The 16,443-nt window shown below is 43.0% G+C and overlaps 1 protein-coding gene across 4 annotated transcripts in view; it reads right to left on the bottom strand.

Moving 5' to 3' along the window:
* Window positions 1-16,443, bottom strand: part of pald1a (phosphatase domain containing paladin 1a) — a 204,696-nt gene that overhangs the window by 28,521 nt on the left and 159,732 nt on the right. For all 4 annotated transcript variants that reach the window (XR_011674324.1, XM_071394597.1, XM_071394599.1 and 1 more), the window contains one exon: window positions 12,194-12,349. Coding sequence is in view for 3 of the 4 variants with exons in the window: in XM_071394597.1 (XP_071250698.1) it covers window positions 12,194-12,349 (156 nt within the window). In the remaining variant the exon portion in view is untranslated. The remainder of the gene's footprint in view (window positions 1-12,193; window positions 12,350-16,443) is intronic.

Genomic DNA, 16,443 nt, shown 5'->3' with positions numbered 1-16,443 from the left:
CCCTGACCACTGGCTGTGTCCCCTCACTTCAGCCCCTCTAATGTAAAACACTAGACAGGCATCCATTCGTCCTTTTCTTTACAAAACACTCTGACCAATTTTCGGGTATTTTTTTTTTTTTTTTTACATCATTTAGCAGACGCTCTTATCCAGAGCGACTTACAGTAGTGAGTGGACACCATTTTTTTCCCTTTTCTCAACCATCTCGGGGCTGAGCGTTTCAGGCTCTGCACACTCCTAGATTGCATCCTACCTGGCAGGCCGCTCCTACCAGGTGACGTGGAGAGGATCTGTGTCTGCACCACGTACTCTCACGAGCTACAGCAGTTTGTCAGACATTTAGACATCCCGAAAATCTGTCTTCTGTGTGACCGAACGGTGGAAAGATGAGACTCATGAACATGATGGTTGTCACAGGATTGTCTGAAGGTAACTGGTACCGGTTATATATATATATATATATAAACATATAGTTAAGCCTTATTATAAAATGTATTCAATTGTTGTTTTTTCCCTCATCAAGCTTTGATCGGGTTCAAGATCGTGCTCTGGCTGGGTCACTCAAGGACATTCAGAGACTTGTCCAGAAGCCATTCCTGCATTGTCTTGGCTGTGTGCTGTTGTTCTGTTGAAAGGTGAACCTTCGCCTCAGTCTGAGGTCCTGAGCACTCTGGAGCAAGTTTTCATCAAGGATCTCTCTGTACTTTGCTCTGTTCAGCTTTCCCTCGATTCAGCTTTCCCTCGACCCGGTCTAGTGTCCCAGTCCCTGCCGTTGTAAAACATCCCCACAGCATGATGTTGCCACCACCATGCTAGGTTTTCTCCAGATGTGATGCTTGGCATTCAGGCCAAAGAGTTCATTCTTGGTTTCATCAGACCAGAGAATCTTGTTTCTCATGATCTGAGAGTCTTTAGGTGCCTTTTGGCAAACTCCAAGCGGGCTGTCATGTGCCTTTTACTGAGGAGTGGCTTCCGTCTGGCCACTCTACCATAAAGGCCTGATTGGTGGAGTGCTGCAGAGATGGTTGTCCTACTGGAAGGTTCTCCCATCTCCACAGAGGAACTCTGGAGCTCTGTCAAAGTGATCATCGGGATCTTGGTCACCCTGACCAAGGCCCTTGCTCAGTTTGGCTGGGCGGCCAGCTCTTGGTGGTTTCAACTTCTTCCTTATACCTCATGGCTTGGTTTTTGCTCTGACATGCACTGTCAAATATAAACAGGTGTGTGCCTTTCCAAATCATGTCCAATCAATATAATTTACCACAGGTGGACTCCAATCAAGTTGTAGAAACATCTCAAGGATGATCAATGGAAACAGGATGCACCTGAGCTCAATTTCGAGTCTCATAGCAAAGGGTCTGAATACGTATGTAAATAAGGTATCTGTTTTTGATTTTTTTATACATTTGCAAAAAAAAAAAATAATGTTTTCGCTTTGTCATTATGCAGTATTGAGTGTAGATTGATGGGGGAAAAATATTCTATCCATTTTAGAATAAGGCTGTAACAACAAAATGTGGAAAAAGTCATGGTGTCTGAATACTTTCCAAATGCACGGTACGTTCCTCTCGGGTTCTTGGCCCTTTCCAGAACAGCTACCTTGAACCTCAGGAACTTGACCACTATCGGCCTGGGCCTGTCACCTGGACCAGTGGTGGGTTTTCCAGTCCTGTGGGTGCGCTCCACCTCAATCTTCCTGTGGTCCATCTTCTATTTCCCAGATCATTTACCTCACTTTGTCCTCAGACTCTGTCCAGGTCTCATGTGGAGATTCTGCAATTCCGTCCACAACCATGTTGTTCCGCCTTGATTGTCCCTCGAGATAGTCTGATTTCTCCGTCATTGTTATCATGGATTCAGACAGAACTGATGTCCTCTCTCAATGACTTAGATTGCAGTCATCTTGCTGTTCTCCTGCAGCAGTTCTTCAGGTCCTGGACGTCTCTGGTCGTTCATTATTTTATTAGTTGAATCAAAACACTTAAACTATTTTCTTGTCGTGGTAACAACTGCTTGTAGAACTATTTTTGTTTGTTTAAAAGATCCTTTACGTGTGATAGAGAGACACTACTGTCCTCAATGGTACTCCTGCCGGCTTTGGTTTTTGTCACGGTAGCTATCAACGTAGGTTGCACTGTTACTCCTCACAGTTCCAGACAGGGCAGATCACAGAGAAGATTGAAAACAACAACAAACAGCAGGGATCTAGACAGCCACAAACCCGGAACAATCCGCGGTCCCAGCCACAATGGCTAACCGCGTTGCGAGCTGCGTTCAAGCACTCAAGAAAACCCTGCTAGCTTGATAGCTAGCTGCTACGCCAAATAACTCCTCAGACCCGGCCTTGGTCGGTAGGTTCACTGGACAGAGAGTAGTGGTCCCAGCAACTGATGCCAACTACGTCGCGGGATCCAAATTCAAAAGTTAGCAAAAGGGGGTTCAGCTCAATATCAGGAAGGTGTTCCTAATGTTTTGTTAACTCAGTGTATATTCCATCTAATCATAACAGGAAGGATATAGCTCCAACCGACTGAGCGAACCACCGACCTCACATATTTCTGTATTCAACAACTGTTTTCATAGCAATTGTTCCGGTCTATTTTGGAATTCAATGTTTTTATAGGTGGAACGAAGGATCTGTTCAAATCGGTTTATTCTAGCTCAGGGACAGGAGGAACAGGGGCAGAGAACAGAGCAATATGTATGGTCATATTAACATTAGGATGTTTTAAAGTTCCCTTTTGGTTGTTATTGCTGCTCCACTGTTTTTAACAGGAGGATGGTGAAGGTAAGGAAAGGACAGTAATCCCTACAACTAAATCACCTATCTTAGTCTAACATATTGTAATGGTAGATTCATGTGTGTCTTCAGCCTAAATGGAACCTGATATTTTTTTATTTAACTAAGTCTAGTTAAATCTGCTTATAGCCCATCCAACTACCTCATCCCCATATTGTTATTTATTTATTTAATGTTTTGCTCCTTTGCGCCCCAGTATCTCTACTTGCACATTCATCTTCTGCACATCTATCACTCCAGTGTTAAATAGCTAAATTGTAATTACTTCACCACTACGGCCTATTTATTGCCTTACCTCCCTCATCTTACCTAATTTGCACACTGTATATAGATTTTTTCTATTGTGTTATGGACTGTATGTTTGTTTATTCCATGTGTAACTCTGTGTTGTTGTTTGTGTTGCACTGCTTTGCTTTATCTTGGCCAGGTTGCAGTTGTAAATGAGAACTTGTTCTCAACTGGCCTACCTGGTTAAATAAAGGTGATCTGGCCTACCTGGTTAAATAAAGGTGATCTGGCCTACCTGGTTAAATAAAGGTGATCTGGCCTACCTGGTTAAATAAAGGTGATCTGGCCTACCTGGTTAAATAAAGGTGAAATAAGAAGTCAGTTAAGAACAAATTCTTATTTACAATGACAGCCTAGGAACAATGGGTTAACTGCCTTGCTCAGGGGAACAGTGGGTTAAACTACCTTGTTCAGGGGAACAGTGGGTTAAACTGCCTTGTTCAGAGGAACAGTGGGTTAAACTGCCTTGTTCAGGGGAACAGTGGGTTAACTGCCTTGTTCAGGGGAACAGTGGGTTAACTGCCTTGTTCAGGGGAACAGTGGGTTAAACTACCTTGTTCAGGGGAACAGTGGGTTAACTGCCTTGTTCAGGGGAACAGTGGGTTAAACTACCTTGTTCAGGGGAACAGTGGGTTAACTGCCTTGTTCAGGGGAACAGTGGGTTAACTGCCTTGCTCAGGGGAGCAACTGCCTTGTTCAGGGGTAGAACGACAGAGTTTTACCTTGTCAGCTCAGGGATTCGATCTAGCAACCTTTCGGTTACTGTCCCAATGCTCTAACCACTAGGCTACCTGCCGCCCCAGGATACAGTGCACTACTTTTGACCAGAGCCCTATGGTAATAGGGTGCCATTTGGGACGCATACAACCGTACAGCTAAACCAGCCGTCTTAGTGTTGACATATTGGAACTGTAGATGAATCAATATGTCATGTTTTACTCTACCTCCTCCAAAACGCCTCTAGAACACTACAAACAGACGCTTTCCAAACCTGACCAGCTTGACCGTGTCCCAAACTGCCCTCTATTCCCTCTAGAACACTACAAACAGACGCTTTCCAAACCTGACCAGCTTGACCGTGTCCCAAACGACCCTCTATTCCCTCTAGAACACTACAAACAGACGCTTTCCAAACCTGACCAGCTTGACCGTGTCCCAAACGACCCTCTATTCCCTCTAGAACACTACAAACAGATGCTTTCCAAACCTGACCGTGTCCCAAACGACTCTCTATTCCCTTTATAGTGGACTCCCTTTCACTACTTTGTCAAAAGCAGTGCACTATAAAAGGGGGTTAGGGTGCATTAGGGATTCATGCATTGATAAGCCTGACATTGATTGGGCTGGAGTGAAAATGAAATGCATGCCTTAAAGCAAAGCTTCCTCATATTAGGTTCAGCACTTCCATCAGTGGTTCTATAGTACAGTAACAGTCAGCTTCCCTCAGAGTGGTCCTATAGTACAGTAACAGTCAGCTTCCCTCAGTGGTCCTATAGTACAGTAACAGTCAGCTTCCCTCAGTGGTCCTATAGTACAGTAACAGTCAGCTTCCCTCAGAGTGGTCCTATAGTACAGTAACAGTCAGCTTCCCTCAGACTGGTTCTATAGTACAGTAACAGTCAGCTTCCCTCAGACTGGTTCTATAGTACAGTGACAGTCAGCTTCCCTCAGAGTGGTCCTATAGTACAGTAATAGTCAGCTTCCCTCAGACTGGTCCTATAGTAAAGTAACAGTCAGCTTCCCTCAGTGGTCCTATAGTACAGTAACAGTCAGCTTCCCTCAGTGGTCCTATAGTAAAGTAACAGTCAGCTTCCCTCAGACTGGTTCTATAGTACAGTAACAGTCAGCTTCCCTCAGAGTGGTCCTATAGTACAGTAACAGTCAGCTTCCCTCAGAGTGGTCCTATAGTACAGTAACAGTCAGCAGACCACCATGGCTTATATCATTATGGAATGTGTGAATGTGGGCTGGCTATCAGGGGCTGGCTATCAGAGATGGACTGATGTTGTCATCTAGTTCTTATCTACAGCAAACATATTTGTCCTTCGTCCTTCAGCCCTAGTTTACTATTCCTCAGCCTCTTCCTTCAGCCCTAGTTTAGATTTGTTAATTGCTTTCATCCTGTGTTTTCTTCTCTTCTGTTTTGTTGTGCAGTGCCCTGTTTTTTTTTAAAGGCACCTTTAATCCAGTGTACTATTATTATTATTTATTTTAATTATGTATTGATGTTTTCCAGACAACAAATATTTGTTCAAGAAGAACTTAACGGTGGGCTTTGACACCGGAGGGCGAGACATGTTTCTTGGTTGTTTTTACCAACCAGAAGGCTGGAAGAAAAACGTCAACTTCAGTTTGAAAAGAGTGAATGAACGTGCCTCCTAAAAACTCATTACTATCTTCCAAGTATGAAGCACTACATTCAACTGGAACTGACCCTAACCTTGACCACCCACAAAGGTCAAAACATGTTCTTTAGTAAACAGCTGAAGATTGCATTCTATGATTTTGGATGGGTCCCTGTCAGCCCTGGTCAAAAATAGTGCACTAATTAGGGAATAGTGGCATTTGGGACTCACACCTTGCCTTGAATATAATGACCAACACGACACCCAGGGTGGCTAAGGCTCCGCTAGCAGTGGAATGCCCATAGATTCAGTGCTTTACCGTAGGCTGCACAGCTGGCCAAACCAGGACAAAAGACAATCCACCAAAAACACAGGGTCCCAGACCTTATGGAGTTTAATGTGTGAAGAACCAGGCCACAATAGAACTGGGATAAGCTTGTAAATTCCAGGGGGGAAATCAACATGAAACTCTGTTAATGCTTCAGAGCACACAGACTGGAGGTTTCCCCTCGCTTTTTCCCGCTTCCTCTGAGGCCATTTTCCACCCAAACACTTACAGTATGACAGCTGGAGAGAATATAGTGTAATATATATACACACACACACACACACACATATATATATGTGTATATATATATACAGTGGGGAGAACAAGTATTTGATACACTGCCGATTTTGCAGGTTTTCCTACTTACAAAGCATGTAGAGGTCTGTAATTTTTATCATAGGTACACTTCAACTGTGAGAGACGGAATCTAAAACAAAAATCCAGAAAATCACATTGTATGATTTTTAAATAATTAATTTGCATTTTATTGCATGACATAAGTATTTGATCACCTACCAACCAGTAAGAATTCCGGCTCTCACAGACCTGTTAGTTTTTCTTTAAGAAGCCCTCCTGTTCTCCACTCATTACCTGTATTAACTGCACCTGTTTGAACTCGTTACCTGTATGAAAGACACCTGTCCACACACTCAATCAAACAGATTCCAACCTCTCCACAATGGCCAAGACCAGAGAGCTGTGTAAGGACATCAGGGATAAAATTGTAGACCTGCACAAGGCTGGGATGGGCTACAGGACAATAGGCAAGCAGCTTGGTGAGAAGGAAACAACTGTTGGCGCAATTATTAGAAAATGGAAGAAGTTTAAGATGACGGTCAATCACCCTCGGTCTGGGGCTCCATGCAAGATTTCACCTCGTGGGGCATCAATGATCATGAGGAAGGTGAGGGATCAGCCCAGAACTACACGGCAGGACCTGGTCAATGACCTGAAGAGAGCTGGGACCACAGTCTCAAAGAAAACCATTAGAAACACACTACGCCGTCATGGATTAAAATCCTGCAGCGCACGCAAGGTCCCCCTGCTTAAGCCAGTGCATGTCCAGGCCTGTCTGAAGTTTGCCAATGACCATCTGGATGATCCAGAGGAGGAATGGGAGAAGGTCATGTGGTCTGATGAGACAAAAATAGAGCTTTTTGGTCTAACTCCACTCGCCGTGTTTGGAGGAAGAAGAAGTATGAGTACAACCCCAAGAACACCATCCCAACCGTGAAGCATGGAGGTGGAAACATCATTCTTTGGGGATGCTTTTCTGCAAAGGGGACAGGACGACTGCACCGTCTTGAGGGGAGGATGGATGGGGCCATGTATCGCGAGATCTTGGCCAACAACCTCCTTCCCTCAGTAAGAGCATTGAAGATGGGTCGTGGCTGGGTCTTCCAGCATGACAACGACACGAAGCACACAGCCATGGCAACTAAGGAGTGGCTCCGTAAGAAGCATCTCAAGGTCCTGGAGTGGCCTAGCCAGTCTCCAGACCTGAACCCAATAGAAAATCTTTGGAGGGAGCTGAAAGTCCGTATTGCCCAGCGACAGCCCCGAAACCTGAAGGATCTGGAGAAGATCTGTAGGGAGGAGTGGGCCAAAATCCCTGCTGCAGTGTGTGCAAACCTAGTCAAGAACTACAGGAAACGTATGATCTCTGTAATTGCAAACAAAGGTTTCTGTACCAAATATTAAGTACTGCTTTTCTGATGTATCAAATACTTATGTCATGCAATAAAATGCAAATTAATTACTTAAAAATCATACAATGTGATTTTCTGGATTTTTGTTTTAGATTCCGTCTCTCATAATTGAAGTGTACCTATGATAAAAATTACAGACCTCTACATGCTTTGTAAGTAGGAAAACCTGCAAAATCGGCAGTGTATCAAATACTTGTTCTCCCCACTGTATATATATACACACATATATATGTGTGTGTGTGTGTGTGTATATATTACACTATATATATATAATTGTGGGTAATAACAATAATTGAAGGGGTGTCCATATATATATATATTTATTACATACACATATATATATATCTATATACACATACATGCGTGTGTGTCTGTCTGTGTCATTGTGGGAAATAGATGTTTTCCCTACTTCAGTTTAATGAACGCAGAGTGGTGACATCCCAAATGGTACCTTATTCCCTAGTTAGTGAACTACTTTTGACCAGGCTCTAGTCAAAAGTAGTGCACTATCTAGGGAATAGGGAGCTATTTGGGATACAACATGTTGCTTTCTCCACACTTGTGAATAGAATGAAGGCAGCAGCTCCATTTTCTGAATAGATTGATTGATTCTCAACTGGCCTTTTATGAAGCTGCTGGAATTGATTCTCAGCTGGCCTTGTAATGAAGCTGCTGGAATTGATTCTCAGCTGGCCTTGTAATGAAGCTGCAGGAATTGATTCTCAGCTGGCCTTGTAATGAAGCTGCTGGAATTGATTCTCAGCTGGCCTTGTAATGAAGCTGCAGGAATTGATTCTCAGCTGGCCTTGTAATGAAGCTGCTGGAATTGATTCTCAGCTGGCCTTGTATGAAGCTGCTGGAATTGATTCTCAGCTGGCCTTGTATGAAGCTGCTGGAATTGATTCTCAGCTGGCCTGGTAATGAAGCTACAGGAATTGATTCTCAGCTGGCCTTGTAATGAAGCTACAGGAATTGATTCTCAGCTGGCCTTGTAATGAAGCTACAGGAAATGATTCTCAGCTGGCCTTGTAATGAAGCTACAGGAATTGATTCTCAGCTGGCCTTGTATGAAGCTGCTGGAATTGATTCTCAGCTGGCCTTGTATGAAGCTGCTGGAATTGATTCTCAGCTGGCCTTGTAATGAAGCTACAGGAATTGATTCTCAGCTGGCCTTGTAATGAAGCTACAGGAATTGATTCTCAGCTGGCCTTGTAATGAAGCTACAGGAAATGATTCTCAGCTGACCTTGTAATGAAGCTACAGGAATTGATTCTCAGCTGGCCTTGTATGAAGCTACAGGAATTGATTCTCAGCTGGCCTTGTAATGAAGCTGCAGGAATTGATTCTCAGCTGGCCTTGTAATGAAGCTGCAGGAATTGATTCTCAGCTGGCCTTGTAATGAAGCTGCAGGAATTGATTCTCAGCTGGCCTTGTAATGAAGCTACAGGAATTGATTCTCAGCTGGCCTTGTAATGAAGCTGCAGGAATTGATTCTCAGCTGGCCTTGTAATGAAGCTGCAGGAATTGATTCTCAGCTGGCCTTGTAATGAAGCTGCAGGAATTGATTCTCAGCTGGCCTTGTAATGAAGCTGCAGGAATTGATTTTCAGCTGGCCTTGTAATGAAGCTGCAGGAATTGATTCTCAGCTGGCCTTGTAATGAAGCTGCTGGAATTGATTCTCAGCTGGCCTTGTATGAAGCTGCTGGAATTGATTCTCAGCTGGCCTTGTATGAAGCTGCTGGAATTGATTCTCAGCTGGCCTTGTAATGAAGCTACAGGAATTGATTCTCAGCTGGCCTTGTAATGAAGCTACAGGAATTGATTCTCAGCTGGCCTTGTAATGAAGCTACAGGAAATGATTCTCAGCTGGCCTTGTAATGAAGCTACAGGAATTGATTCTCAGCTGGCCTTGTATGAAGCTACAGGAATTGATTCTCAGCTGGCCTTGTAATGAAGCTGCAGGAATTGATTCTCAGCTGGCCTTGTAATGAAGCTGCAGGAATTGATTCTCAGCTGGCCTTGTAATGAAGCTGCAGGAATTGATTCTCAGCTGGCCTTGTAATGAAGCTACAGGAATTGATTCTCAGCTGGCCTTGTAATGAAGCTGCAGGAATTGATTCTCAGCTGGCCTTGTAATGAAGCTGCAGGAATTGATTCTCAGCTGGCCTTGTAATGAAGCTGCAGGAATTGATTCTCAGCTGGCCTTGTAATGAAGCTGCTGGAATTGATTCTCAGCTGGCCTTGTAATGAAGCTGCAGGAATTGATTCTCAGCTGGCCTTGTAATGAAGCTGCTGGAATTGATTCTCAGCTGGCCTTGTATGAAGCTGCTGGAATTGATTCTCAGCTGGCCTTGTAATGAAGCTACAGGAATTGATTCTCAGCTGGCCTTGTAATGAAGCTACAGGAATTGATTCTCAGCTGGCCTTGTAATGAAGCTACAGGAAATGATTCTCAGCTGGCCTTGTAATGAAGCTACAGGAATTGATTCTCAGCTGGCCTTGTATGAAGCTACAGGAATTGATTCTCAGCTGGCCTTGTAATGAAGCTGCAGGAATTGATTCTCAGCTGGCCTTGTAATGAAGCTACAGGAATTGATTCTCAGCTGGCCTTGTAATGAAGCTGCAGCAATTGATTCTCAGCTGGCCTTGTATTGAAGCTGCAGGAATTGATTCTCAGCTGGCCTTGTAATGAAGCTACAGGAACTGCTGAATGTGTCAGTCTGTGAGGAGGTGCGAGGGGTGCAGAGGGTTGTATGTGCCGTGGATCAGATATCAGAGCGCCTGGTTCTGGAAACCTGCCACACGTTTCCTCACTGCACAGAAAGGGCTGATGGGGTCCTTTTCCTTCATAAGCCACAGCAGCATTATTCTGAGGTTTAATCGGACCGGTATATATGTCAAAGAAACCGAACGGGCAAATCTGACAACTGGATTTAAGAATACAACATAATACAAAAACAATAATAACTGGCCGTTATTGATGATATTTTATTTTATTTTATTTAAAAAAGTTAAGATGAAAGTCAATTTAATTCACCTATTTAGTTAATGAATGTGACCAGGTTAAGGGCAATTACGTTGAATATTCCCTCATTGAAATGCAATTTTCCTAATTGAAAAGCATTTTTCCCCCATGGAAAAGCAAATGGGGGAAAATGGATTTGGAATTGATATTTCAGTTTAGTTCCTGAATTTACTTTAAATGAACTATAATTCACCCCAGCCCTGTAGTAATCATAAAGATAATTCTATAACCTCATTCTGGGTCAGAACTTACTATAAATGAACTATAATTCACCCCAGCCCTGTAGTAATCATAAAGATAATTCTATAACCTCTCAGTGCTAGAGGCGTCACTACAGACACCCTGGTTCAAATCCAGGCTGTATCACAACTGGCCGTGATTGGCTGTGAATCCCATAGGGCAGCGCACAATTGGCCCGGCGTCGTCCGGGTTTGGCCGGTGTAGGCCGTCATTGTCAATAAGAATTTGTTCTTAACTGACTTGCCTAGTTAAATAAAGCATTAAAAATATATATATATATATAAAAAAACAATTCTGGGTCAGAATTTACTTTAAATGAACTATAATTCACCCCAGCCCTGTAGTAATCATAAAGATAATTCTATAACCTCCTTCTGGGTCGGAACTTACTATAAATTAACTATAATTCACCCCAGCCCTGAAGTAATCATAAAGATAATTCTATAACCTCCTTCTGGGTCAGAATTTACTATAAATGAACTATAATTCACCCCAGCCCTGTAGAAATCATAAAGGTAATTCTGTAACCTCCTTCTGGGTCGGAACTTACTATAAATTAACTATAATTCACCCCAGTCCTGTAGAATATATATATTCTATTCCAGCCCAGTCTAGTCCAGTCTCTTCTATTCTAGGCCAGTGTACGGCTACGTTATTCCACTGTGAGTTGTGCTGTGTGAATGAATGGGAGGCCCACCAACCTGTTGCATCCAGTCTCTTCTATTCTAGGCCAGTGTACATCTACGTTATTCTACTGTGAGTTGTGCTGTGTGAATGAATGGGAGGCCCACCAACCTGTTGCATCCAGTCTCTTCTATTCTAGGCCAGTGTACGGCTACGTTATTCTACTGTGAGTTGTGCTGTGTGAATGAATGGGAGGCCCACCAACCTGTTGCATCCAGTCTCTTCTATTCTAGGCCAGTGTACATCTACGTTATTCTACTGTGAGTTGTGCTGTGTGAATGAATGGGAGGCCCACCAACCTGTTGCATCCAGTCTCTTCTATTCTAGGCCAGTGTATATCTACGTTATTCTACTGTGAGTTGTGCTGTGTGAATGAATGGGAGGCCCACCAACCTGTTGCATCCAGTCTCTTCTATTCTAGGCCCAGTGTACGGCCACGTTATTCTACTGTGAGTTGTGCTGTGTGAATGAAATGGGAGGCCCACCAACCTGTTGCATCCAGTCTCTTCTATTCTAGGCCCAGTGTACGGCCACGTTATTCTACTGTGAGTTGTGCTGTGTGAATGAATGGGAGGCCCACCAACCTGTTGCATCCAGTCTCTTCTATTCTAGGCCAGTGTACATCTACGTTATTCTACTGTGAGTTGTGCTGTGTGAATGAAATGGGAGGCCCACCAACCTGTTGCATCCAGTCTCTTCTATTCTAGGCCCAGTGTACGGCCACGTTATTCTACTGTGAGTTGTGCTGTGTGAATGAATGGGAGGCCCACCAACCTGTTGCATCCAGGTGGTAAAGGATCGTTGCCAGGAGTTTTTCTTCTCCAGATGCAGGTAGCTGTTGAAGAGGATCAGATACATGTAACGCTCCAGATACTGGACACTCTTCAGAAGCAGCTGCTGCACCTCCTTCTCACTCTTACCACTTTTAATCTGCAGGGGAATCATGGAAAGAGGAGAGTCATTATAAAAGGGCACTCCACACCAAGGATGAGAACTCTAACCATTAAAAAAAAATGTTAAGTTGTTTTAGTTCAAGTGAACAGTAGCGTCCGCACTACAACGTTAAATAAAACACGTTTCTTCTGCACTAAGACTTTATTTTAGGTGAACTATTCCTTTAATTCATGTTGTGGATCAGACTACTATGAGACTGGGGAGGCAGGGAGGCAGGGAGCCTAGTGGTTAGAGCGTTGGGCCAGTAACCGAAAGGTTGCTAGATCAAATCCCCGAGCTGACATGGTAAACAAAAATCTGTCGTTCTGCCCCTGAACAAGGCAGTTAACCCACTGTTCCTAGGCCGTAAATAATAATTTGTTTTTAACTGACTTGCCTAGTTGAATAAAGGTTAAATAATATAAAGATTGACCGCTAGACATATCTCACCTACTTCTGATCAGGGGGAATCATGGGAAAAGAGTCATTATTATGGGTGCGGTCCGATTGGTAAACATTGGTAAACACTGTGTCACTAGCAACAAGCAACAAGCACTAGCAACGTTAAGGTCATGGGGTCAATTCATCAGGGATCAGATCCCACACGGTAAATGTATGTCACTTTGTCATGTATGTCACTTTGTCATGTATGTCACGTTGTCATGTATGTCACGTTGTCATGTATGTCACGTTGTCATGTATGTCACGTTGTCATGTATGTCACTTTGTCATGTATGTCACTTTGTCATGTATGTCACTTTGTCATGTATGTCACTTTGTCATGTACAGTGGGGAGAACAAGTATTTGATACACTGCCGATTTTGCAGGTTTTCCTACTTACAAAGCATGTAGAGGTCTGTAATTTTTATCATAGGTACACTTCAACTATGAGAGACGGAATCTAAAACAAAAATCCAGAAAATCACATTGTATGATTTTTAAGTAATTAATTTGCATTTTATTGCATGACATAAGTATTTGATACATCAGAAAAGCAGAACTTAATATTTGGTACAGAAACCTTTGTTTGCAATTACAGAGATCATACGTTTCCTGTAGTTCTTGACTAGGTTTGCACACACTGCAGCAGGGATTTTGGCCCACTCCTCCCTACAGATCTTCTCCAGATCCTTCAGGTTTCGGGGCTGTCGCTGGGCAATACGGACTTTCAGCTCCCTCCAAAGATTTTCTATTGGGTTCAGGTCTGGAGACTGGCTAGGCCACTCCAGGACCTTGAGATGCTTCTTACGGAGCCACTCCTTAGTTGCCATGGCTGTGTGCTTCGTGTCGTTGTCATGCTGGAAGACCCAGCCACGACCCATCTTCAATGCTCTTACTGAGGGAAGGAGGTTGTTGGCCAAGATCTCGCGATACATGGCCCCATCCATCCTCCCCTCAATACGGTGCAGTCGTCCTGTCCCCTTTGCAGAAAAGCATCCCCAAAGAATGATGTTTCCACCTCCATGCTTCACGGTTGGGATGGTGTTCTTGGGGTTGTACTCATACTTCTTCTTCCTCCAAACACGGCGAGTGGAGTTAGACCAAAAGGCTCTATTTTTGTCTCATCAGACCACATGACCTTCTCCCATTCCTCCTCTGGATCATCCAGATGGTCATTGGCAAACTTCAGACGGGCCTGGACATGCACTGGCTTAAGCAGGGGGACCTTGCGTGCGCTGCAGGATTTTAATCCATGACGGCGTAGTGTGTTACTAATGGTTTTCTTTGAGACTGTGGTCCCAGCTCTCTTCAGGTCATTGACCAGGTCCTGCCGTGTAGTTCTGGGCTGATCCCTCACCTTCCACAGCTCTCTGGTCTTGGCCATTGTGGAGAGGTTGGAATCTGTTTGATTGAGTGTGTGGACAGGTGTCTTTTATACAGGTAACGAGTTCAAACAGGTGCAGTTAATACAGGTAATGAGTGGAGAACAGGAGGGCTTCTTAAAGTAAAACTAACAGGTCTGTGAGAGCCGGAATTCTTACTGGTTGGTAGGTGATCAAATACTTATGTCATGCAATAAAATGCAAATTAATTATTTAAAAATCATACAATGTGATTTTCTGGATTTTTGTTTTAGATTCCGTCTCTCATAGTTGAAGTGTACCTATGATAAAAATGACAGACCTCTACATGCTTTGTAAGTAGGAAAACCTGCAAAATCGGCAGTGTATCAAATACTTGTTCTCCCCACTGTATGTCACGTTGTCACTTTGTCATGTATGTCACTTTGTCATGTATGTCACTTTGTCATGTATGTCACTTTGTCATGTATGTCACTTTGTCATGTATGTCACTTTGTCATGTATGTCACTTTGTCATGTATGTCACTTTGTCATGTATGTCACTTTGGATAATAGTGTCTTCTCAGTGCTGCAGTATATAGTGTACTATCATTATATTCCGTGGTGTCCGTTTGGCCAAGCATGAATACAGCACAGCCTGGTGAGAGTAAATCACAGTGCAACCCTTTCAACCGGGTCTTAATAGCCAGGTAACCACATGCCATTATGGAGACCTTTTAGCTGCACAAAGGTCAGATAGCTGTATGTCTTCTCTAATAAGCTATAACTGTAGCCAACCATTCAATACCTCTCTACACACTAATGACTCCTGGGATATCATTTATACCATCTTGGCCTCGGTTGACATTTAACCTTCAGAAATAATGGGTGAGCAAATGGGGGCTAATGTACCAACATGACACTGTCGATAACATAGAACCTTTCCACACTTCATAGGACAAAGAAATTATTTCCTATGATTTTCAGGGATCCCGGGACTGTTTCAGACTCATCAAAAATCTAAATGATTGCCGCCACGGCAAATAAATATGGCACATGAAAAATAACTTCTGCCGAGGCGCACTTCGAAGATGCTAGAATTGACTTTTCCTCTGCCAACAAAATGAGTAATGAACAGAGAACTCAGACAACACTATATTAGAATAAATAGTTGATCTACCTTGCAGGCTTGTTGTTGTGTGTTCTATGCGAGATAAATATTCCTCCCGAGGCGCATTTAAGTTGCGAATTTCCAATCGCAGGGAAAACTGCAGTTTTAATGGCCATTGTTTAAAAAAAAAGGTAGATCCCAGCTTTCCATTCCTACTTTGGTTATTTCACAACTCCTAAATATGCGCAAACTGCATCATTTTAAAGCCAGACTTTTTAGCAGCGGCATGGTTAAGCATGTTACCACTTTGCAATTTGCTGTGAGTGAATAGGGGAGAGTGGGGCTAAATGTAATACGGGTCAATTTTGGGGTAAAAGCCAACCTTATTCATTACACTTTGGATGGTGTATCAATACACCCAGTCACTACAAAGTTATGGGCGGCCTTCCTAACTCAGTTGCAGGAGAGGAAGGAAACCGCTCAGGGGTTTCACCATGAGGCCAATGGTGACTTTAAAACAGTTACAGAGTTTAATGGCTGTGACGGGAGAAAACTGAGGATGGATCAACAACATTGTAGTTACTCCACAATACTAACCTAAATGACAGAGTGAAAAGACGGAAGCCTGAACAGAATACAAATATTCAAAAACATGCATCCTGTTTGCAACAAGGCACTAAAGTAATATTGCACAAAATGTGGTAAAGCAATTCCCTTTTTGTCCTGAATACAAAGTGTTAATTCAATACATTACTTTCACAGAACATGAGTACCACTCTCCATATTTTCAAGCATAGTGGTGGCTGCATCATGTTATGGGTATGCTTGTAATCGTTTATCAGGATAAAAAAAATAAACAGAATGGCACTAAGTACAGGCAAATCCTAGAGAAAAAACCTGGTTCAGTCTGCTTTCCACCAGACACTGGGAGATGAATTCACCTTTCAGCAGGACAATAACCTAAAACACAAATCTACACTGGAGTTGCTTACCAAGAAGACAGTGAATGTTCCTTAGTGGCCGAGTTACAGTTTTGACTAAAATCTAATTTAAAATCTATAGAAATATATGAAAATGGTTGTCTTGCAAAAATATAAACGCAACATGAAACAATTTCTAAAATACTGAGTTACAGTTTTATAAGGAAATCAGTCTATTGAAATAATATTCATTAGGCCCTAATCTATGGATTTCACAT

This window comes from Salvelinus alpinus, chromosome 3, assembly GCF_045679555.1.
Source record: "Salvelinus alpinus chromosome 3, SLU_Salpinus.1, whole genome shotgun sequence".
NCBI classification, from domain to species: Eukaryota; Metazoa; Chordata; class Actinopteri; order Salmoniformes; family Salmonidae; genus Salvelinus; species Salvelinus alpinus.
Note: the sequence above shows the minus strand (reverse complement) of the source record. Positions and strands in the feature narration are given on the sequence as shown.